The sequence below is a fragment of the Podarcis tiliguerta genome (genome assembly GCF_965153285.1).
Source record: "Podarcis tiliguerta genome assembly, chromosome: Z".
In the NCBI taxonomy this organism is placed as follows: domain Eukaryota; kingdom Metazoa; phylum Chordata; class Lepidosauria; order Squamata; family Lacertidae; genus Podarcis; species Podarcis tiliguerta.
Genome location: NC_139553.1, coordinates 27,666,463 through 27,689,978, shown reverse-complemented (window position 1 = coordinate 27,689,978; position 23,516 = coordinate 27,666,463). Strand labels below are relative to the sequence as shown.

Here is a 23,516-nt window from a genome sequence, read left to right as displayed (position 1 = left end):
GCACTTCCTTTTAAACAGCCAATATATTTTGGGTGGGGAGGTGGGAAAACAGACAAAGGGTGGGTTTATGGTACCAGAGCAGAATTTTGTGACAGGTACAGATTTTCGTGATCCATAAAATTCAGTTGTTCACACATACCAAAAATTTACCAGCTAGGTTGTTAGCCCTTACGGCTGCATGTCAAGCCTTCAAAGTATAAGGGTTGTTTTTGGTGAACCTCAGTAGTTTGGGAGGTGGGGAGAGCCAGTGAGTACTTAAGCCCTATGCATAACTACATATAGAAGATTTGTGGATAAAGAGGTTAGAGCAGCTGCCCAGTCCTTCCTTAAACAACATCACAATGACATGACTGTGGTGAAATTAACTTTATTTAGTGTGATACACAGCTGTAGTCTGACAGTCAGTATTCATATTTCTAGAGTCACTTGCTTGGCTAACAGCTAGAAGACAGCAGAGCCAGAGACAGACACTCAAATATTATACACATCCACAGAGAAGGCAGTCAGAAAATGAACTATGCTGTTCACCTTGTGTGTGTCCCCCCCCCCCGCCTGCCCAATCAACCCCATCCCTCCCCACAAAACATTTAAGTATTTTGTTTTAAAATCCCCATTCTCTGGAAAATACACAGGTTTCTAGTGTGTCTTGAGAGAACACAACAACAGCAGTGACAGGACTGGGCTGCCAGTGAGAAAGGGAGAGTGGCACCAGTTTAACTGCAGAGAGAGAAACAAGTCACACTGACAGGACACCAGCAATTTCCACGCAACAGGGAGTATATATACACAGGATGAGTAGAGGCCTCTACAGTGCCATTTGCTTTCAGAACTGATGGGGCCAAAGTTGCGGGCTTATCTATTCTGCTGGGGGGGGGGGTGGAATCTGTGCAAGAGGTTCCTGCATTCAGCTAAAAGGGTGTAAGAGAATGATTGGGAAACCCAAAGCATCATAGAAGTAGCAGATTCTGAGAAGGTTTGCTTTCAGTAGCCAGTCACAGATAAGATTGAGATGAGGACTGTTAAGTTTCACAAAAAAGCCTGACAGATAAATTAAATGCACTTAGCCATTCCAAGCTTTCAAGATGCTGATTTTCTTCCACGAATAAATCAAGACTTTAGCAAGCTGAGTCCTTAGCTTCAAGGGCAAAGGGCGATGTCATATGTTTATCAAGCTCTAAATTTCATACGCAAGATGGGGCAAGGAGCCATGTGTCCATTATGATGCATACAGAGGTCGAAAAGGAGATGGTAGATTACAGAAACTGGGCAATATACATTTGACTGATGCAGACAGTGACCCAGTTCGCATATAACAGGAAGCCAACCTCTGCTGTAGTCAAATGAGCAAATGTGTGGATTCATGGCCACTTTGCTCCTTCTCCAATCTTGCTGCTGGGATAGCTCAGTTAATACAGCATGAGACTCTTAATCTCAGGGTTCAAGATCATGGGTTCAAGCCCCACTTTGGGCAAAAGATTCATGTATTGCAGGGGGTTAGGCTAGATGACCCCCATGGTCCCTTCCAACCCTACAATTCTATGAAGCCATGGTTTGGCTTTGTGTTATATCCAAGCCTAGGCCACTGGTTTATTTTGTCCAGACAATGGTTTACCCATCTGTAGATCGTCTGTGAGAGATAAACCACAAGCCTAGTTTCAGATGTTAACATTCAGCCAAATTACGGCTTAGCTCAAAGCAGTGCAGTGGGCAGCAGGGCTAGAGGAGCAACCTAGTGGCTGGGATCTTCTGCCTGGGAACCTGCACTTTTTATTAGGTGTATAATGCAACCTGGGCTGTTAAGCTGCACATGCGAACTTGCATTCCACCATGTACATCAGACTGCCAAGCATGAGAACCAGACTTAAGTACTATGAATACTCAGAAAAGGTAACTACCATCATCATGGCAGCACAGCACAGTGAAAATAAACTACAGGGGATAAACTTGTGTATACTTGTGGAAAACCTGGGTTTTATTTTGTTACGTAAGGGCATGTGGGTGTCCCTGCCCAAGGAGTCATGTTTAGGAGAAATTATTAAACACATACAACCCCCTGCCCCACCCTAGTGATAGTAGAAATTAAGGGTATTCTCCCTTTTGTGGGGAGCAATTTATGTAGAACTTGACAGGTACTTTTGCTGTTGCAATAAAACACTTTAATAAAAACCTTAAAAATTCAACAGATAAAGCTTTTCCATTATGCAGCATTATCTGAAGGTATAATGCTGTACCGGTTGAATTTCACTCAGCTTACAAGGACAGGAGCCTCTGCTGAAAACAGGGCTGGCAACTCAGTTAAGCTAGGAATGTGGAGGGAGGGAGCAAAGCAAAATAGGGATGGAATATATGCTGCTCTTGCTCTTTACCATCCCTCACTCATTTCTAAGAATATAAACTTGGTTTATGGAAGTGTTCACAGGTTACGTTCAGAAGCAACTCCAGCAAAGAGGACCCATATCACTTGCGTACACAAGCCTGGCAGGAAAAACTATTGGAGTAAGCATATGACTAGGGTGAGCCAATGACCAGGAACAATGGAGTTGCAATCCCCATATCTGGAGAGTACCATGATCTGGGGATTATTATTTGGACAAAACCTCAGACCAAAACAAAATGGTCCAAAGTACCATCAGAAACAATTACCCAATTAAAGTCATTTACTGCGACCAGTTTCCCAGGTCTGTATGTTAGGGTGGCTTGCACCCAATAAAGGGGGTGGCATTTGTGATAAATCATAAGTTCAAAGGTCTATAGTTCAAAAGTTTTTATCCCCTGAAAAAGTATGATACACAGGTGTCTCTTGCGCAGAGCAAGCCAAGCATAAAAAAAGATTTAAAGGCTATTGCACTGTGAATTAAATAAAAATGGAACAGCCCTAATATGTGTGGAGTTTGAAAACTGGTCAATAGCAAGTTTTTTTTTTTGGGGGGGGGGACAGAATTAGACCAAAATTGGACCAATTCAAGGAGAAATGCTATGCCACTTACATTTAGGCTTTAAATGCTACTCTGGCCCAGTGAAATAAAATAAAATAAATTCAGATAAGGGTCTTTCTCATGGCTAGGCACTGTCTCACCTGATGGGAGAGTGTACTGCCGATAGTCATCTGTAAAAAAAATGGCAATAGAGCCATGAAGCATAAAAGGTAACTGTAAAGTACTTTGCATATTTAAAATGACACATACATTTACAGAAATAGCAGCATTGGACCAAGTCTAGTCTGCAAATCCCTGTTTTAATCTAGCTAGCAACTGCAGAGTTTACAGCTCACCTAGAAACAGATCTTGTTTAGTCCTTGAGAATAAATCCCCAGTCCATCACTTTGCTGCAGCCAGACTTCCCACATAAGGCTCTGCATATTCAGTCTGGTTCTGCCAATCCTCCCTATCCATATTTAACTGAGCACCACATGCTTGGGGGAAAAAAGGGTAAGCCAATCTGCAATTAAAAATACCTAGCCACTATGTAAAGATAAATGACAACTTGGAAGTAGAAATATCTAATGCCATATTCTGAGCTACCTTCTCCCCTCCCCTTTACTACCTCTCAGGGAATGGAGGAACAAAGATCAAATGGGGAATTAAGTGGGTAGCTATGGCTAACCTACAGGAAGTCAGCAGTGGAGTACACCCGTTGCTTCCCCCATCCTCATATATATGCTGCAACAGCAGGCAAACTGAAAGAGCAACCTCTGGAAAGGGGATGGATAAAAAGCAACAGGAAGTAAGTAAGGGATGATCCAGCCCCACTAGGTCCTTTGCTGTAGGTTTATCCATGCTTTCCTAAATTGAGAAAAGCTCTGCCCCTTTGCATTCATAGGACGACACAGAAAGGTGAACACGCCCGAGACAGGAAACCTAGAAAATGAGTGCCAGGGCACCCAAAGTGCAACAACCAACATGGGACAGGACACACTTGAGGGTTCACACCATGCAGTAGGAGGGAGCAGCCGGGGCCGTCCACAGGGCAGGGGGCTTGATAGTTTATTAGACTGAGGTTTCAGCCCTCGAAAAGTTGAAGTTTCTCTAGTCAATGAAAAGTGATGTTCTTCGGCGAGATGGGGCTGGGCAGTTGGGAAGAGGTTGCAACGCAACAGATCCTTTAGCAGGAGCAGCCGCTCTCTGTTACTGGCTGCTCAGGAGGTTTCTCTAGTTTGATGTCAATCACTGGAGGTGGCAGGTTAAGGGGAAAAAAGAAACCCAATATGTAAAGCAAGGTGTGGTAAAGAACACAGAGAAAAGCGCAACAATGCGACACTTGAGTCTAGCAAAGCAGATCCAGGAAGTTAAGGGGATCTGCCCTTGCCTTTCCTTCCCACCCCTTGTATTCCAGAAGCATTCGCTTCTCCTCGCTGCCAATAAAGCAGGGACAGGGGGACTTGTTTCTGACCAAGGGTTGCATCACCTCAGTGGAAACGGGTTGGGGACACATTCCAGAAGTGCCTGGGGCCACACACATCTCTGCCACCCATTCCAGGCACCTTCTGAGGGCCATATGCTAGTGGCTGGCAATTCAGAGGGGAAAATGGGTGGACCAACAAACATTGCTTTACCTTGTACAGTAACTAGTTTCCATACATCCTCACATCCCCTCCCTCCATTCTCTAGCAAGACAAGCAAGAGGGCAGCATTAGATTTCAAGCTGGGGGTGGAGAAACTTGGTGGGCAAAGTGGAGCAATGATGGGTGTGGTCTAGGGGGTCAGAGAGGGGCCCTAGAGAGCCACTTTTGGCCCCTGGGGCTGAGGTTCTCCACTCCTGCACCACTGGCACACAATAAAATAAGCTCCTGTCAATGCTTTGCAAAGAGCGGCCCTAAAAAGAAACTGTCTTAGGCTTCCCCAAGCTTGTACTGAAAGACTGCAGTATGGGACGAAGCTACTGAGAAGCTGAGCAAGGATACTGTCGTCTTTGCTTTTCTCTGGAGTGCTGTCCATCCCAGGCAAGGCAGCAGCCACACGGCGGAAGAGCTGGAAGGCAACACAAAGAGAAGGTGCAAGAAAATGTGGTAACTAAAAAATGCATTAGGGGGAGCACTGGGACAAGCTTAAGGGATAGAGAAATGTGACTACTGCAATAATTAGTATGAAAAGCAGTGAAGTCAGGATGGAAGCAGCACACTGGCCTTTAAAAAATATTTTGATCATGGAAGCTATGGAATCAAAGGGAAGGAGAAGTTAATCCATTCCAATACATCACCACCAAGCACTCAGAATTGGTGGGGAGAGATCTAAATTCCCTCAAGAAAGTGAAATCCCAAAATCCCAATATGAATTTTGGTGCTAAAAATGGCAGCACTGCTTCCCGGGAACAGCACCAAGTTACCTGTTTCACATTATAGCCAGTCTTTGCGCTGGTCTCAATGAACATCACACTCAGTTCTTTGGCTCTCTGTTCGCCTTCTTCTGTAGTAATTTGCCTGGAAATAATAATGCAGACAAGAGAGAAAGAAAGGTAAGGCATTTGAGGGGAGATTCAGTTATCAAGGATCTCTCCCTGTCTTATCAACACTACAAGAGGACTCCTGAATCTCTGAACCTTCATCAACTCAAGCTTTTGAGTGACCATGAAAAGTTAGAAACTGGGTGCCCACAAATCACAACAAGCGAAAGCAGGAAAACAAGCAATGCTAGAATCAGAGAGCTTTAATGCCTGTTGCATTTATAGAACCTTAGAGGAAAAAAGTAATAGAAACCTTTTTGGAGGCATTTCTACATCTCACCAAACCAAGTAAAGCCCCATAGCTATGCATGGTGGGCTGGCTAAACCCATTTTTGCTCTACCTGCATGTGATTACAAAACACAAAATGTAAGTCAAAACAGGAAAGCCACAAAACATGGTTAGTTGGCTTAGTTTGGTTAGGTGGGTCACATGTCACATAGAAAGCTATGCCACTGCTGCGTGGGAATTAATAATCTCTAACACCCTGTACATACCTGGTTTTATATAAAATCCTGCTTTATCCCTGGTTTCAATATACATCCTACTCAGTTCTTAGGCCTCTTGCACGCCCTCTTCTACAGAAATGAAAAAAATGTCACAGGAAAGGGGGAGAAAAATCCAAAAGGAAGCAAAAACTAAAAAGGGAATTGGTAGCAATAAGCAAACAAACAAAAACAAATGAAGCTTCAAAAGATTGGCCAGCAACAGAAAAGCCAGCAAGGAAGAAGCACACAGCCCCCACAAAATAAAACAATAAGGACAGGTTGCATGTCTGCATAGGTTGCATGGAGAGGTCTTCATTTTCACCTAAGACTTTCTTTGATTATTATAGTCTCTTAGGCTCATTTCACACAATCCAAAACAGAGCGGAATTGGTGTTTTGATGCCCGTGGGGGATCCAAAACTAGCCTTATACTTCTCTCCCTTTAAAGCTACAATTTCAATGTCTTGTGTAACATAAACCATGGTTTGTAAGGATGTCTAAATGGGGGAACTATTGTTTGTATTTCCCTTCCAAATAGAAAATCATGGTTTAAAGTGGGTTTCAAATTCTGGTTTGGAAAGGAAGGACTAAGCATTGCTTGGTGGTTTAGACACTGGAAAAAACATTTGTGTTTCATTAAAGGGGAAATTAAAAACAAAGTTGAATGCTAAGTGGGAGGAGGGAGCAAACAAGGCTGCAGCTTGCTTTTTATCTGCCCAATTTATCCTTTACCTTTAATACAGAAAATACTTACAGATGTAGGAAAAAGCTGAACAAAGAAACCGCAGATGTGAATGCCCTCCACCCCAGAATTTATTTATAATTCACATTATTGTAGGAATAAGTTGCTTTCCCTTTGTGTTAATATAGCATTTTGCATGCTAAAATGGCTGTAGTAACATCTGTCTGAACAAGTGTAATTGTCAAATGAATTATGATTGCTTGCAACTAAGCAGCACAGATCCTATAAATGGGTAATTCAAGGGGACATGGACAGTACTTTAAAAACTGCTTTCTTAAATCTATGGAGCTCAACATATACTGCATGAATGTGCAGAGATGATAGCAGCGGAAATTAAACTAGACTGGAGACATTCCTAGGGAAATGGCAGAGGTGTAAAAGCTCCCTGACCATTTTGTCTATCCTAATAGGTGTTGCAATACAGGCGACTCTCAACTTATGGGGTTACATTCCAGGGACAGCACATAAAGCCAAAATCGAGTACTGTACAGTCGGAACACTCTCTCCCTGCACCTCTGAAATCTCTCTCAAGGTGAGAGCAATGGCAGGTGGGATTGCCAAAGCTTTTCCTCCCTGCTGCCCACCCCCTTTTATATATGTGTATAAATATGGATATATATTTGCCAAGCACATAAAGCTGAATGTGCACAAGTTAAATGCGCGTAAGTTGTGAGTTACCTGTATTTGCTAGCTGTCCATAGCTGGGAACTCAGCTGATGCTAGTCAAGATCTGCAACTGAAAAGCTGCGAATGATGAGTTTGGAAAACTCAAATTTATACATCTGATTAGGCACCGTACGGGAAGTACCGGCAGGAAAGATGTCCTATGTTATCTCGGTTATTAAATCTATATCCCACACCTTCCCCGCAAAAAGGAGCCCCCAGTTAACTGATTGAATTATGAGTTGCACTGTATTTAGTGGTATGTTACAAATTATTTCTGCCATGTAACTGTGCCTTTGTTTTCAAGAACTACCCCCACTTAGATCAATGATCAAAGGAAGAACTGTAATTTTACCTGCTGCCTTATTTCCAGGTTGTGCTAAAGCCATTCAGATTTTTGCTCCAGAGGAAGTTACAAGTTTTTTTGTCCTATGTGTACTAGGTCCCTAGCTAGTCAAGGCGGCACCCAAATTTTTCATAAAGAAGTCACAGAGGTGTGGGGTTGGCAAAGCAGCTTCTAAAGGCCTAGCAGAATGCCACTGTATTTATTGGTCAATGATAAGAAGCCTCAAAACAAATCTCTCTCAAGGAAGATGGTGTCGCTTCCAGAGAATGGTTACAATTTAAAATATCTAAAGAAGCAAGATGTTGGTGCCATCTCAATTAAAGCCACAATTCTACCAGCCTTACATGCTTTTTTTGGATGCGTTTAATCCCGTTTCTTCACCCAAAAAAAAGGATTTTCCTTTGCTTGTTCCTCCCAAAAGCCAGCTAGGAAGCTTTCAAGCATATACGAAAACAAAGGAACCTGACTCCCAACTCCCCAAATTACCTCTTGTCTGCAAGGTCAGTTTTATTCCCCACCAGCATAATGATGACATCACTTCCTCTTTCTGTTCGCACATCATCAATCCATTTGGAGGTTTGCTGGAAGGAATTCAGATCTGTGGGTGTGGGGGGAAGCTTAATTAAAAACTTTAAAAAGCACAAAAGCTTTAAAGGCTCTTCTGCAAAAGTAAGGTACTTGCATACCCCATGGACCAGCATGACATACAACAAGCCCAGTTGCTTTATCTTTGGGCAGCCATGACTCGGGGGTTCTGTGCTCTGACCCCTCTCTGAGAGGACTGCTTCCATACACTGTGAATCCAATCTCTCACTCACTTGTAATGTCATAGACTACCACTGCAATAGTTGAGTCACGGATGTAGCTGGGAATGAGGCTACGGAACCGCTCCTGGCCTGCTGTGTCCCAAAGCTGAAGTCGGACCTGCTGGTACCAGCCCAGGGAGGGGACAGAGGGACAAAAGACAGAAGAGGAAGAAATTGTCCTTTAGAGAAAAGGCAGTTAGAAAATGAATTTTATAGAATTGCAATGGATCTCCAAATGCACAGACAACCCAGTAGAAAATGCAGTGCTTAAGATGGAAGGAAAACATAGCAGACTACCCAAAACCTAACTCCTGCTTCTGCAAATAGGACAAATACTCATCAAATGATTCTAACAACCAAGACAGCCAGCAATACCAGAGGCACAAAATGGACTCATTTCTTCCAGTTCAGTAGACTCTTATAACCTCTAAATACTAGTGAACAGGGTATGCGAGTGAGACTTCCTATATATCTTGCTCTATGAAACCCAACACATCTGGGCAAGTTCTGCAAGATCTGTAGTTCTGCTGAGAACTATAGCATAGCTACATTTGGAGAAACTGACATTCTCAATTCTGGGTTCAGCTTTCCATTAAGTGTGAAGCCAAAACCCTTATTTTCAGCGTGTGAATGGGGTAAGGTGCAAACTGCACAGTGCAGTCATCTGGTTCCTTACAACACCAGCAAGGAAAGGAAGACACTTCCTAAGGGAGGCAAATAGCAACAGAGCTAAATTAAATGGAAGCATTGCCAGTCATACCAAGAATCTCACAACTATCAGCATAGCACAATTCCCCGAGGAGCCCAATGGAGATGGGAGATGCCTTCAGGACAGGCAGCGTGTTTGAAAGGTTCATGGAGGAAAGTCAGGATACACATTTAATTAACAAAATCATTATTTAAAACAATAACAACAACACATAACATACCAGCCCTTCCTCTTGGGAGCTATGTAAAGCAGAAACTGGAACTAGCTATTGGGGCAAAGAGAATAAATTTCAGCTTTGGATTGCATCCAAAGAGATATCATGACTAAGATTACCCCTTCCACCACCATCCTCAATATTGTTCGTGACTGGTTAGAGATGTTAACTGTGTCTACAATGAAGACCAAGGAATGAAAAAAGCACCCAGGTGAGTCTACAAATGGAGTTTACGGTACTGCACCCACATGGACAGCTCTGATGGATTGCATGGAAGTGATTCAAGGATAGGTTGTCACTGTACCAGAGACAAGAGGAGCCACTTGATTTTATATATTTATTTAAATAATCCCACTTTCCCCATACTAACTGAAGCATTTTACTGAATAAATATACAAGCATCAAACAAAGCAAGTTCCTAAACATGTACACTAACTCCATGAGGCAAATCATTGCAATGTTTACACCAGACTAAGGTGGTCGTAGCAATACAAGGACAGACAAAGCAAGAGCAAGGAGGAGCGGGAGAGAAAGGGTGCAGATGAACTACTGACGGGGGGCTCCTTTGCCCACTGCCCTAGGCTGAGGGACAAAGTCTGCGGCACAGGGAGTCTCCACCCATAGCTCTCCTCCTTCCTTCACATATATCTCAATGCAGTTGTATTGAAGAGAGGGAAAGTGTCAGCAATCAGCAGGGCCACTGAGTCAGGAAGCCACTATGTGCCCCTGACACATATGGTCACAGCTGCTGCTAACCCACTGCACAGGAAGATGTTTAGTGAGCCCCCACACAACGCAGAGAACATGGGCGCAAACCAAGAATCTCCCTACAGGTGTGCAATAGAGTTTGGTCTGCTGTGGTGAATGGGGCACTGTCCCGCTAGTCCCAGTGTGGTCTCAAGTCAATCCTCACCCGCCTCCCATCTACTGTTGGCCTCCCACCCTAACAGTCCCAAGGAGCACTTGGTGAAAAGGTGTGGCATTTTCAAGGAAGCCAACATGTCTTTAAGTGAACATGATTTCAGGTGAAAGAAAATAGGGAGACACCTTTTATTATTGCATTCTCTTCCAATGGAGATTCCTTCAAAATCTTCCTTTTGGAGGTCTATACGAATATTGTCCCCCCCCCCCTTTTTTTTTTAAAGAAAAAGCTTTCATAAAGTGAAAGTTCGTTTTCCCAACCAACTCAGCCCATTAGCAGTTATTCCCAAGGATGGCCATCTTTTTGCCTTTCCCGTCACTGTCCACATCAATGCAAAGCAAACAAGACACCACAGGGAACCTGGAACCCACAGAAACTGCAGCTCTGTATGCTGTCACAGAGCTGCGGTTGAGCTGAAAGTGCAGAAATGTATTCTCTCCTGCCCCACACCCATTTTGACAGACTGCACACGGAGTGCTGATGTGGAGTCGACTTCCCCTTCAGTGACAGGTTTCCAGGCCCACTGGGAAACTGGCTGGGCACAATCATCTCCATGCACATGTGCAGTTGGTCATGGAGGAGTGTTGAAATGTACTGCATTGCAAAATCCTTTCCACCACCCCTTTGGGGGTAGGGGCTAAGAAGGTAGTCCTGCTTCTACACTTGGCCTCCTAAATCTCAAGGCTTTTTTCCAAATGATTTTCACTGATATTAACTCTCTTCAAACTCAGGTCCTGTTTAGTACACATGCTCACCGCATATGCACTAGTTCTGTGGCTATTTAAGGTGAAGCCATCGTTTCTAATGTAAAGCTTTTACCAGCCATCTTACATATCTGTGTCTTATTGCTTTATCATGGTTGTAGTTTTAACTGTACTGTCTGAATACAATTGTTTTCAGATGAATGGAGCACACAGATGCTAAAATAAAATAAAAAACCTATAAGAAAATGCAGGAAAATGGCTCAAAAACTCCAGGAGGGCAGTGGCAGAGTATTAAAGGACCACAAACAATTCTGCAAGTCTTTTTGTAAAATGCTTTGAATCAAACAAATAATTAAGCAGTGTATAAATTTTATGAAATAAATAATTGATTAATAAACTTCCTAAGCTGGGCCATCAAAAGGTATGGATTAGTTGCTTTCATACAAACTGTGGCAAACAGAAGTACATACTCCTTTATGCAACACATGACTTGATGGAATACACTGCTGGCCAAGGGCACAGAACATGTATGGGGAACCTCTGGCCCTCCAGATGTTGCTGAACTACAATTCCCAACATCCCGTGTCAATTCCATGTTGGCTTGGGCTGATGGGAAATGAAACCAAAATCACCAGAAGGCCATCGGGTTAGGGAAGACTGGGCTATAGTATATGAGATAGCAAAACTGGGCCTAACATTGCCCCTTAAGAGACTCAAGTAAACTATAGATAGAGATGACAGCCACAGTACTCCATGCTCCAACAGCTTCCAGGCTGGGTTATTGCAATGCACTCTACATAGGGCAGCCCTTAAAGATGCCTCAGAAACTTCAGCTGGTCCAAAATGTAGAAGCTAGATTACAGGCTGGGGTTGCCTTTAGAACTCACATAATCAATTTTAAAAACAGATGCATTGGTCATTTCTGAGTGCAAGTAAGATGTCCACATTAGCGTTTAAAACCCTAAAAAACTTAAGACCCCAAATATCTAACAGACTGTCTCCTTCCCTATAGGCCCTCTAAGGTGTTAAGATCAGTTCCATTGACCTCAGAAGTCTGAGGTGGTGGTGGTGGTGTGGGAGAGGGCATTCTCTGCGGCAGGTCCTAGGATGTGGAATTCCCTCCCCTCAGAAGTGCATCTGGCACCTTCAATATACAATTTTCATCATCCACTAACGACGCACCTCCTTGCCCTGGCCTCTGACACATGAGATAGGTATTTTTGGGACACACCATTTCCCTGTGGCTGTGATTTCTGGTAGCTGTTTTTAATGCTGACTGTAGTAGCCTGCCCTGAAAGTTGTTGGTGAAGGATGGGTAAATAATAAAAACAATAATAATTGCTAGATAGTGGAAACATAATAAATTGCCAGGTGCTAATTTTGGGATTTTAACATTTTTTTATTTATTGCCTTTCTAAGGGGATAGGCACTTAATCTGTTTTTATTAAAACCGGTATAGATTTATTGTTATTTGTAACAGGAATTTTCATTTTCGGTATCATATTTTGTAGGGCTACAAAATCTATATCAGCTGAATATAAATATTTGCCCAATTATAATCTACATACTAAGAAACAGTTAAACAAAAAAAGTGGTGGGCCTTTGCTAGTAACAATGGATTCTATCAGATGATCCTTTGCAGGCTTTGGGGTGGTTTTAGTCCTGCCTGCTACCTTACTGAGAAGGACAGAACCAGAGCTCTCTTCTCCACTGTGTACAGTGCCTTTGCAGAGCCTAAGCCACAATACCTACTTGTCAGATCAAAGACAATGACAGCCGCAGCAGAGTCCCGGATGTAGCTGGGAATGAGGCTGCGGAATCTTTCCTGACCGGCTGTGTCCCACAGCTGCAGCCTGATCTGGGAAAACAGAAAATGTGGGGGAAGGGGGGGAGGGAAGAAAGAGCAGAAATGTGGAACACAAAATAAAAACAAAAAAATTATGTGAAATTTTAAAAAAAAGAATGCAAACTCTTTGAGAAAAAATGCAAGCAACAAAAGGGGCGGGGAAATGGTAAAATGAAAAAAAATTCAGTGCAAAATAAAAAGAAGGGCTTGCCCAAGGGTATCTTGTGATTGTAGCTTCTGAATAGATCCCTTTAAATGTGTTAAAACAGCCAGCTTTTACCCACAGTGGAAGCAAAAGAATACAGCAGGTACAAGAAGTAAAGGCCCAAGCTGCCCCAATGGGATTTCTTCTGACACTCAGCCTAATTGTGTACCCCCTTATGAAGCCCCACAACAAAGATACAGGTCAAGGGCTCATTAACAGACACACACAGAGCATGGAAGAGGCTTCAACAGAGTTTTCAGTGTGCTCTTCAACTACTCCATAGGTGTACTTTGTCTGTGCATCAAGTGAGTTAAATAATAACGGGGAGGAGTCATGCCAAAACCACAGTTGCTGTCCACACTGGGAAGAAAGAGGTTAAAGGGTATTTTACCCAAATGTGGTGTCACAGGAACTAGAGGGTGGAGTCAATGCTGCCCATCATTTCTAAGTAGCGTAGTAATAAACGTTAAAGGAATTGTCAGCAACAGCACAGTTTGGCTGGACAGGATTCCGTCTGAGACAAAGAATTATCTTGAACCAAAGGTTAAGTTTCTGCTTACAGCCATACCCTAACACAATGGTTCCCAAACTTTATTTTCTCACCATTTGAAATTGTCATGGGTCTTGGCAGACCACTGAATTGTTATTCTGTCTGTTGTAGCAATTGCTGTGCAAGATGCCGTATAATTTCTAACTGTATTGTTATTTATTCTTTTTTTCTTATCCAAATTGCAATACAATAAAATACAATATGAAATATAAAAGAAGCAATAGAATTTTAGAAAAATTATGAATATTTAATATGATGGATGTGCTGACTTGCATCTCCAACCACAAATCCAGAGACTTGCCACAGACCACTCGAATGAAGCTTGTAGACCACTAGCAGTCCACAGACCAGTTTGGAAACCCCTGCACCAACATATAAACACTATCACTCTGAAAATGACCTAAGAAAATTCTTACTTTAACTCCAGGAGACAGAAGCAAGGTAGCACTAGAGGCACAGCCAGTTCAGGCTGACATGCCAGATAATTCAACAGTTTGCTGTCATAAAGTAGAGCCAACATGCTACCCTTATTTCAGTTAGGCTGTAAGAAATTCAGGTTCAAATCCTCATTTGGGTTTTGTACCCATTAGGCTGCTTCTCTCTCAAAGCCTAAATTTCCCCTACAGGACTGTTGCAAGTATAAGATAATGACTATAAGGCATTTTGCACATTTTTAAATTGTGGGATAAATAATTTTGCCAAAAGAGCCTCTAGCTGCCAGACTGGCCTCCCTCCTGTATCAGAACCAAGGATGCTGCAGCCAATGATTAAAATTCCACAGCCACAATAAAAGTTGGTTCCATGGGACTGAAAGGCAAAAGCACCACATTTTCTCCGTCAAAACTAATCCGCCTTTGCAATTTTGTATACAATCTACCCAGTGATGTGGATTTCAAAGGGCCTCCTCTTTCATTCCCCCCTTTTAAAAAAGCACAATTCTAACCTTGTGATTCAGGGAGAGAAATGCTTGCAGGTTATGGAGGAATGCAAGCTGAGCCTACTAAAGACTCCCATATTCAATAAGACACAAAAAGTCGTGACTCTGGGGAAATCGCTTTTCCTCCTGCATGGTACAGTTTGTCACAAATAAAGAGCCACAGCTGGCTTACCCTCTTTTGCCAGAGACCATGATTGGAAGGGGCTGCCAGGGGATTTAGGGCCACTCTTAGAAGGTGAAAGCTGTCAAATACAACACAAGCCAGGACAGCGATCACATACTTTTTCCAGGTTATGCACACAGACGACACCACTCACCGTGCGATCTTCTAAATACATAGTCTTTGAGAGGAAATCAATTCCAATAGTTGCCTGGAAAAATAAGAAAACTCTCAGTAACTTTGAACTACAACAGACATCTAGTTAAGAGTTGCTGGAAGTCCACAAAAAATCAAGTTCTTGAATCATATACAAAGACAGATCTGTGGTAACCTCAATACTGAACACATTGGATGAATGATTCCTGTGCAAAATGAATTCTGGAGTTGCTTAATAAAAGAAAAGGTAATCTAACAAGTTTTGGACCTCTTGGACTCTTCTCATGTGATCCTGTTCATCTGGGAGGGGGAAACTCAGATAAATTAAATAATTTTGGAGGTTGAAGCACAAGGGGGGTATTGCTGTAGAGAATAATTTCCATAGTGCACAAAGCTTTTTAAGTGGGTTGAGAGGCCCAAATATTTAATATATCACCCTGATTACAGGTTATGAAATGCATTTACCTCGCTGAGATAGTAGTCTCTGAACATCATGGTGCCTTATGGAAAATGAATTAAGACTTGCTTTGGGATTGCATCTGTATGCTTCAATTCAGCTGAGGCGCAAGATCTATGTGGCGATATCCAATATTGCACAAGCTGATTTACCCATCTTCACCACCACCCAGTAGCTCCTTGAATCCCTCTAAATCTGGATGCCAGCCAGAGGGGCTACAGGTGGAAGACAAAAAGGACTTGCGCATGCTGAAGTCCATTCAGCTTCTGGATGGACACAACTAGGTTTGAACCGTTAACTATAGCAGCAACTCATTAAAGTCAAAGGCAGCATAAAACCATCAATAAAAAGCTGAGTGGAACAAATCTGCTTTAAAGTCATAATAACATAACAGCCTGCTGGATTGTGCCAGTAGCCCATCTGGCACAGCATACTAGATGACCAACGAGATGCCTATCGGAAACCTGAAATGATAGAGCATTACATTGTTCCAGGGAGTTCCAAAGATGTGGGGCCAGTACTAAAAAGCCCTATGGCTGGTAACTATCTGATGTTAATAGTGTTGGGTTTGAGAGCAGGGTCTCCACGGCCAATCTCAGGGCAATGCAGGCTCGTGAGGGTGCAGGCAGACATTCAAATAACCTGGTCTTAGACCTTTTAAGGTTCCAAAAGCCAAAACCATCACTTTAAACTGAGCCTAGAAAGAAAGAGAAGCAACCAATGCAACTGACACAGGACTAGTGTTGTTATATGCTCATTTTGTAAATTATATGAATTTCTGAAGAAAACTTTTTTCAGCTAGTTCAACTTTGTCTCTGGATAAAACTTAATGGTAAGCTTCTTATTACAAGGTGTGTAGAAATACATCAGTAAGAGCTGTTGCAAGACTGCACTTCTGGCAGCAAGAGAAAGTTATTTGCAATATATATAGTAGAAACAATGGTCCTAGGCTGTTCAATATGTTTTTATTTGGCTTAAATCTGCTTTTAGGTGTATATAATATTTATAATATTTGGTTGCTTTATGTTGTTTTCATTTTTAAAACTGTAAATGTTCCTTCAGCCTATTCAATAACAATTTCTTTTATCTACTGGCAGCATATAGATGTGTCCAACCAATATCCAGATTCCAGACCTCTAGAATTTCACTAGTTTCTAAACCTCTCCATGAAAACAGTGCATTTAAATGTTCTTATGCAGAAAGCTTGACTATGCTCCCACTTACCTGGTACGTGTTGTCAAAACTGTCATACATAAATCTGGTGATCAGGGATGTTTTTCCAACTATAGAAGAGGGGAGAAGAGAAATGGCTCTTTATATATGAAGTGTAGGAGCAGCACTCAAAACACCTGCCTACACACAGAGTCAAGATCTCCAGAATATCATGGCACATTATACTATTCCTTCCTTTTAGAAATCCAGCTAACCTACATAAAGTAGCATGAGATTTTTGGGTCTGCTGCTTTTAGAAGTTGTTGTGCAGACATATTATTTTATTTACACAAGCAGCCCCTTTGTGTACTGGGCGCTATGGGACATATATACAGAAAGCAAACAATAAGCATAGTGATCCATCACAATGTGAATCAAATAAGTATGATCTGTCTGAGGGATGAAATGTGTGGCCTTGTCCTCCTGAGCTGGACAATGTCACCTGCTCTCCTTCTGGATCTGCTTGAGAAGGGGTGAGAATGAGAAGAGTGTCTCCCGATATGGTGATCTTCGTCAAGGGCAAAACAGTCCAAACTGTCACTGTCATAGCTTGTAACTAAGAACTATGCTTGGTCTTGTTTTTCCTTCCTCTCTCCAATATCTTCTTCCTTGTATGTCATTTTTTTAAAGACTGTGAGGCTGAGTACAGAGGTCATATTCCAGCAGCTTATAAAAATAAGTTTTGAGAGCCCTTTTGATGGGATAGAAATTTTGCAAATAAATAAATAAGAGTTCTAGAGCATTAATGTCAACCCCAATCCTAAACCATTGAAAACCGAGATTATTCTGTGATACTGCAAAGGTGTGGGTCCATATTTCCCATCGAAAACTTTAATTTAATAGTACAAGTCTTAGCATGGAACAGGAGGCTGGTGACATACACACACAAGCACGTATTACAAGTCCTGCAAACCAACCTCAAATCTACATAGTAGGGCTTAATCGCCATTTCTTCCAACAAACCTTATAAAGACTTTAAAATAGCTGAACCAGTTTTAACTAATGCAAGAACAACTATGCTTGTTGTGATAAAAGCAACATATTCCTATAATTTTCATTTTTCTTCACCTTACTACAACATATACATGATTACAGCCACAAATGTCGCTGACTATATATTCAGTGTTTCAGAATAATTGCAAATTCCATCAGTGGACAGAACTGGCACAGACATAAATAATTTTGGCACATCAAGACAAACCATTAAGATGGGGGGTTTCTAGGAGGTTCTATATTTATTTCACCATTGACAACTTTGTTAACTCCCATATCACGCTTCAATACATAGGATGTTGGGCATTAGCCAACATTGTAATTCAGAGCACTGGAGAGAAATTTATGTGAAACACTTCCAGCCATGCTCTTAGAAAAAGTGCTTTGAACTTGACTTTATTATTCACACGTAAGTGTCCTAGAAGCTGTCCTCTGGAACAGGATGGATCAATTCACTGGATCAGTTGAGAAGGTAGAAAGTGATGAGTTCACCATTTGGTAAGCTCAACTCTATCAGCCATTAGTATGTCCAAGTGCCAACAAGACACTGTACAACTGAACAGCAAAAGCCATTTCACACAATAAATGTTACAATAGATATGCTGACAAATTCAGCTGTGATATGTCACTTCAATGATAATAATTTTAAAAAGATTATCCTCAAGGATGATGCTCTTAACATTAAAAAGGATTGGGAATTATAAAGTCTTCTACCAAGCAGACTAAAATATTGGTAGCAATCTTAGCTTCAAAAAAATATATGGTAAAAAGATATAAGGTGTGGAGGAGTATTGGCAAGTCCTAGAAACTACCTCACTTTGAGTTTCTTTTGCTTTTTCTATGCACATTAATTCAGTAGCATCATGCTCAATGAGACTTACTCCTATTCCATATGATCAACACATTTTAAAGCTTCCCAATCAAAATTCCTAGGATCCCATGGAAATGAGCAGTGGGAGCTTGAGTACAATCTCTTTCTCTCTCTCTCTCTCTCTCTCTCTCTCACACACACACACACACACACACAGAGCATCTTATAATACTTTCATCTGGGCAACCTGGGTGGTGATGGTAGGTATCATTTCAGGTTTGTGGTGCCACACTTCTCTCATCCTTCCAATACCTCTCCAAAGTCTTGGATGAATGGAGGAATCACAGCAAGGGGCATTTATAATAACAAAGTATCACTTGCCCCCATCTGTTTATGCAACTCTAGAGACACTATGTATACTGATGGAGATGTAGTTGTTTAATTACACTAATGATGCCTTAGCCATCTTCATTTCTCCCACCCAAAGGTTCTGCATTTTAAGGAGCATGCATGCATTTGTCATCTTACGCAGCTCTTTACTTGAGGAGGGATCCTGGCAGCTTTTACTCCTACAATTCGACAAGGCACCATATAAAATATCAGGATGTATCAGAATCATACAGTCACAAACTTTTCCTCTTACCCAAACTCTGGAATGTCAAAGCAGTATTTGGGGAGTGGGGACAGCAGAAATACGGCGGGTGGGGATTGCTTATGGCTTCTTGACAGGGTTTCTGACAAACCACATTAGGCACATACAAATAGCTTCACCAACTACTGCCCACCCAAAGCCCGTTTGTGGGCATGAGATCTTCTTATCTAAAATGCTGAGTGGGACCTCATATGTTTTTGCTTATGTAACTCCGCGAAGCACCATGGACAGCAAAACAGCGGCGGCGGCACCTGCATGTTGCTCCGCACTTGAGGGTTCGGCATGTCGAGGAGGGGAGGGAAATTCTGCCCGAGGGTCATCGCCATAGGGTCATCCCTCAGAGATACTCTCCTCACCACCTGCCTGCCCGCCCTAAACCCCCGGGGCCCCGCGCTCACCGCTCTGCTCGCCCAGGAAAACCAACTTGAACTTGCGCAGCGGGTTGCCGAACTCGCCGCCGGCTCCTCCGGGCGCCGTCATGGCAAGCGGAGCAGGGCTGGGACTGGGGGAGAAGGAGGAAGAAGAGCGGGAAGGATGGGTGTAAGGATGGAAGGCCGGGACAGGAGCCAGGTGCCAGGGAGAAGGAGCGAGGTAAGGGCAGGGGAAGAACCGGGCTGCGCCGACCAGAAAGAAGACACGGCAACAGCGGAGCGACACCTGATGGCGTCACTTCCGCTCCGCGGCCGCCCGCCCCCCCCCTCCGAGGGACGAGAGAGGGATGAGCTCATCCTGAGCTGCAGGGAGGGGGAGGAGGGGGAAAGAATAGATACAGGCCGCCTGGAAGAGACCGAGGGTGGCGTCGTGAGATCATCGGGTGTGACATCACGGGAGGGCGGGGTTTAAGAGGCCGACGGCGCGGCGCTAACCACAGAGATAGGAAAAGTGTAGAAAGAATCAGGACTTCTTTGCATGTCCATGGGATACGGAATGGTTTAGTTTTTTAAAAATATGCAGGGATTTATGATATTTAAAATGAACCGTGGAAAGAGAAGGGGCGAAGTCACTGATATTTTAAGGATGTTTAAATGAGTAAAATTAAAATTAAATTGTAAAACAGAAAATTTAATTATATATATATGAATGGAAAAAACAGGACTTTCACAGTTATTTGCGTGGGGGGAAGGATTATAAACATAGAGCTGAGGTTCTCTTCCGTCGCGTGTTGTTTTTTTAATTTTTATTATTATCATCATTTCAATTCTATACCAATTTATGTTTTCTAGAAAGAAAATCTCAAGGCGATTTACAGCCTGCATCAAAACATCAAATAAAACAAGCCAGATTCATGCTGACAAATAAAAGCTTCTCTCATATAGTGTCATGTAAAGAACGAAAGTTTCATGTCTTCCTCACTTACCCCCCTTCCACCACCCCTCCGATTTTCTCTTTCTGTTTCCTCCCCCCCCCCCCATAACAAAAAAAAGTCTCAACTGGCTGTAATTGACCTGTATGGAGGATTTTACGATTTGGAAACAGAGACCCTGAATGTACTTTTGTTACTTATGGAAAGTTTTTTAATAAAAAATGTCAAGTATTGACTGGCTGGATGAAGAGGAGTGGTGGGAGGCTGGGGAACCCCCAAGGGGACCCCCAGAGAAGGAAGGCTCAGATCCAGGGGACTGGTGGAGGGATACCTAGGGGAGGTCAGAGCGAGAGGCCTGGGAGGAAGGGTTGAATGCTGAAGGGGCAACAGAGTTGAGCGAGCAGGAAGAGCCGATGACCGGGAGCAGTTCAGACTCTGAGGCTGAAGCGGGGTGGGGGTGGGGGGTCGGCAAGAGCTGCAGAAGAATGCCAGGAGTTTGCCTCTCCTACTGCAATCTTGGGATACATCTGGCAGGGAAGAAGCTGTAGTGGAGGTAGAAGAAGGGGACCGTCAGTCCTGGCAACTGCTCTATGGGGCAAGACCTGCCACTTGTATGCCATTTTCTTGAATAAAGAATTAACTACAATGACAGACTCTGCATCTTGTGCGCTGACCTGCATCTGAACTCAGCTTTGACAAGTATACATTCAAAGCAACGTAATTAACAGGAAACTAATACAGACAATTTGAAAGAAGGTAGTACTAAAGGAAGTCAGATGTAAAATGCACATTTAAAACAACATAATTAGCAAGGGTGGGACGCGGGTGGCGCTGTGGGTTAAAGCCTAGGACTTGCCAATCAAAAGGTTGGCGGTTCGAATCCCCGCAGCGGGGTGCGCTCCTGTCGCTCGGTCCCAGCGCCTGCCAACCTAGCAGTTCAAAAGCACCCTCGGGTGCAAGTAGATAAATAGGTACCGCTCCGGCGGGAAGGTAAACGGTGTTCCGTGTGCTGCGCTGGCTCGCCAGATGCGGCTTGTCACGCTGGCCACGTGACCCGGAAGTGTCTCCGGACAGCGCTGGCTCCTGGCCTATAGAGTGAGATGAGCGCACAACCCTAGAGTCTGTCAAGACTGGCCCGTACGGGCAGGGGTACCTTTACCTTTTTAATTAGCAAGGGGATAAAATATTATCATAAGCATAGAACAGATCAGCTGCTGTTGCTGCCAGTGGTTCATGGTGGAAGCTCAGGCTGGATGACCCGGGTCTGCCATAAGAGACAGCCCAGATGGTCCCTGGCCTCTTCAGCAGCCTCAGATTTTGTATTATACTGCATTCCATTTTAAAAAAAAACACACCCCAAAGTTTTAATGGTATCTCATGTCCACCACCTGTACATTAAATGTATCGCTTCAACACCTACAACATGCAGTCATTGAAACATAAAACTGAATTTTCTTGAAGTACCAACAATTTAGATTGCCATGTGTCCTCTTTTTCTAGGACACATCCTCTTTCAGGGGTAAAATTTGAGACAAATTGCACTTATGTTGTTGGGTCCCCTCCAAGCCTATAGTCTACTACAGTGGTACCTCGGTTTAAGAACTTAATTAATTCGTTCTGGAGGTCTGTTCTTAACCTGAAACTGTTTTTAACCTGAAGCACCACTTTAGCTAATGGGGCCTCCCGCTGCCGCTGCGCGGCGGCGGCACAATTTCTGTTCTCATCCTGAAGCAAAATTCTTAAGCCGAGGTACTATTTCTGGGTTAGCGGAGTCTGTAACCTGAAGTGTCTGTAACCTGAGGTACCACTGTATCTGCCAGATTGGAGTCTATACGCTGCTGAAGTGGTCAAACCAATTCCTTGGTTAAATCCAAGGCCTAGCCAAGCCTGTAAAGCATTTACATGTCTAAAGAGTTGGTGAAGTATAGGTGTATTGTCCCTTCTGGGCTTGGCGCATGTATAACCAGTCACAAGAATATTGAGCATTTGTATATGGGGCGTTGCCAGTAGTATTCTCCTTATTTTTTGCCAATGCCAATTTGTTTCCATACATCTTCCCAATTATTATAACCTAAGAACTTCCCCATGATTATTCCAGCTCTGACAAATTATCTGTGCATGCTTTTTGCATAAGAGTCTGATGTAAAACCTTTGACATGATTTTTGTATTGTGACATGTCACCCCAACCTCCAGGTGGTGAGAGACTCCAGGGTTTGTGTGCTTACTCGCTATTCTGTTCTCTTGGATGGAAGGTGAACAGACACTGTTGCGTCTGTAACATATAATGTTGTATTTAAACATATATGCATCCTGAGCATAGGATAGAGGGGCTCACAGTGCATTGCTCCTCCATTAGCCACAGCTTTAGGTCATAGAATCATAGAATCATAGAGTTAGAAGAGACCACAAGGGCCATCGAGACCAACCCCCTGCCAAGAAGGAAACACCATCAGAGCACTCCTGACATATGGTTGTCAAGCCTCTGCTTAAAGACCTCCAAAGAAGGAGACTCCACCACACTCCTTGGCAGCAAATTCCACTGTCGAACAGCTCTTACTGTCAGGAAGTTCTTCCTAATGTTTAGGTGGAATCTTCTTTCTTGTAGTTTGGATCCATTGCTCCGTGTCCGCTTCTCTGGAGCAGCAGAAAACAACCTTTCTCCCTCCTCTATGTGACATATTTGAACATGGCTATCATGTCACCCCTTAACCTCCTCTTCTCCAGGCTAAACATGCCCAGCTCCCTTAGCCGTTCCTCATAAGGCATCGTTTCCAGGCCTTTGACCATTTTGGTTGCCCTCCTCTGGACATGTTCCAGTTTGTCAGTGTCCTTCTTGAACTGTGGTGCTCAGAACTGGACACAGTACTCCAGGTGAGGTCTGACCAAAGCAGAATACAGTGGCACTATTACTTCCCTTGATCTAGATGCTATACTCCTATTGATGCAGCCCAGAATTGCATTGGCTTTTTTAGCTGCCACGTCACACTGTTGGCTCATGTCAAGTTTGTGGTCAACCAAGACTCCTAGATCCTTTTCACATGTACTGCTCTCAAGCCAGGTGTTTGGGAAGAATAGCTGTTATTAAATTTCATGCTACTCCCCTTTTTTTAATTTCAAGAATTACCTGTAGACATTCTCAAAGACAAATTAAGCAGAATTTATTTAGCCTATTTATGCACCAAGGGGAAAATCTTGTATTTGTG

General features: G+C 43.0%; 1 protein-coding gene across 5 annotated transcripts; it reads right to left on the bottom strand.

The window, feature by feature from the left end:
- Positions 1 to 351: 351 nt before the first annotated feature.
- On the bottom strand, positions 352 to 19,671 carry LOC310669189 (ras-related protein Rab-6B-like). Of its 5 annotated transcripts, none has more exons than XM_083422763.1 (9): positions 19,408 to 19,639; positions 16,566 to 16,624; positions 14,886 to 14,939; positions 9,411 to 9,455; positions 8,494 to 8,602; positions 8,162 to 8,273; positions 5,323 to 5,416; positions 4,901 to 4,967; positions 352 to 4,166 (listed from the first exon to the last, which is right to left on the bottom strand). In XM_083422763.1, the coding sequence occupies exons 1-9, from the start codon at positions 19,487 to 19,489 to the stop codon at positions 4,102 to 4,104; spliced, it is 687 nt and encodes a 228-aa protein (XP_083278889.1). In that variant the 5' UTR covers positions 19,490 to 19,639; the 3' UTR covers positions 352 to 4,101. The 5 variants fall into 5 exon arrangements, with proteins under 5 accessions (XP_083278889.1, XP_083278890.1, XP_083278893.1 ...); XM_083422764.1 differs by having other exon boundaries at positions 8,494 to 8,599; XM_083422767.1 differs by lacking the exons at positions 8,494 to 8,602; positions 9,411 to 9,455 and adding an exon at positions 12,783 to 12,888 and having other exon boundaries at positions 19,408 to 19,671.
- Between the last annotated feature and the right edge of the window lie 3,845 nt (positions 19,672 to 23,516).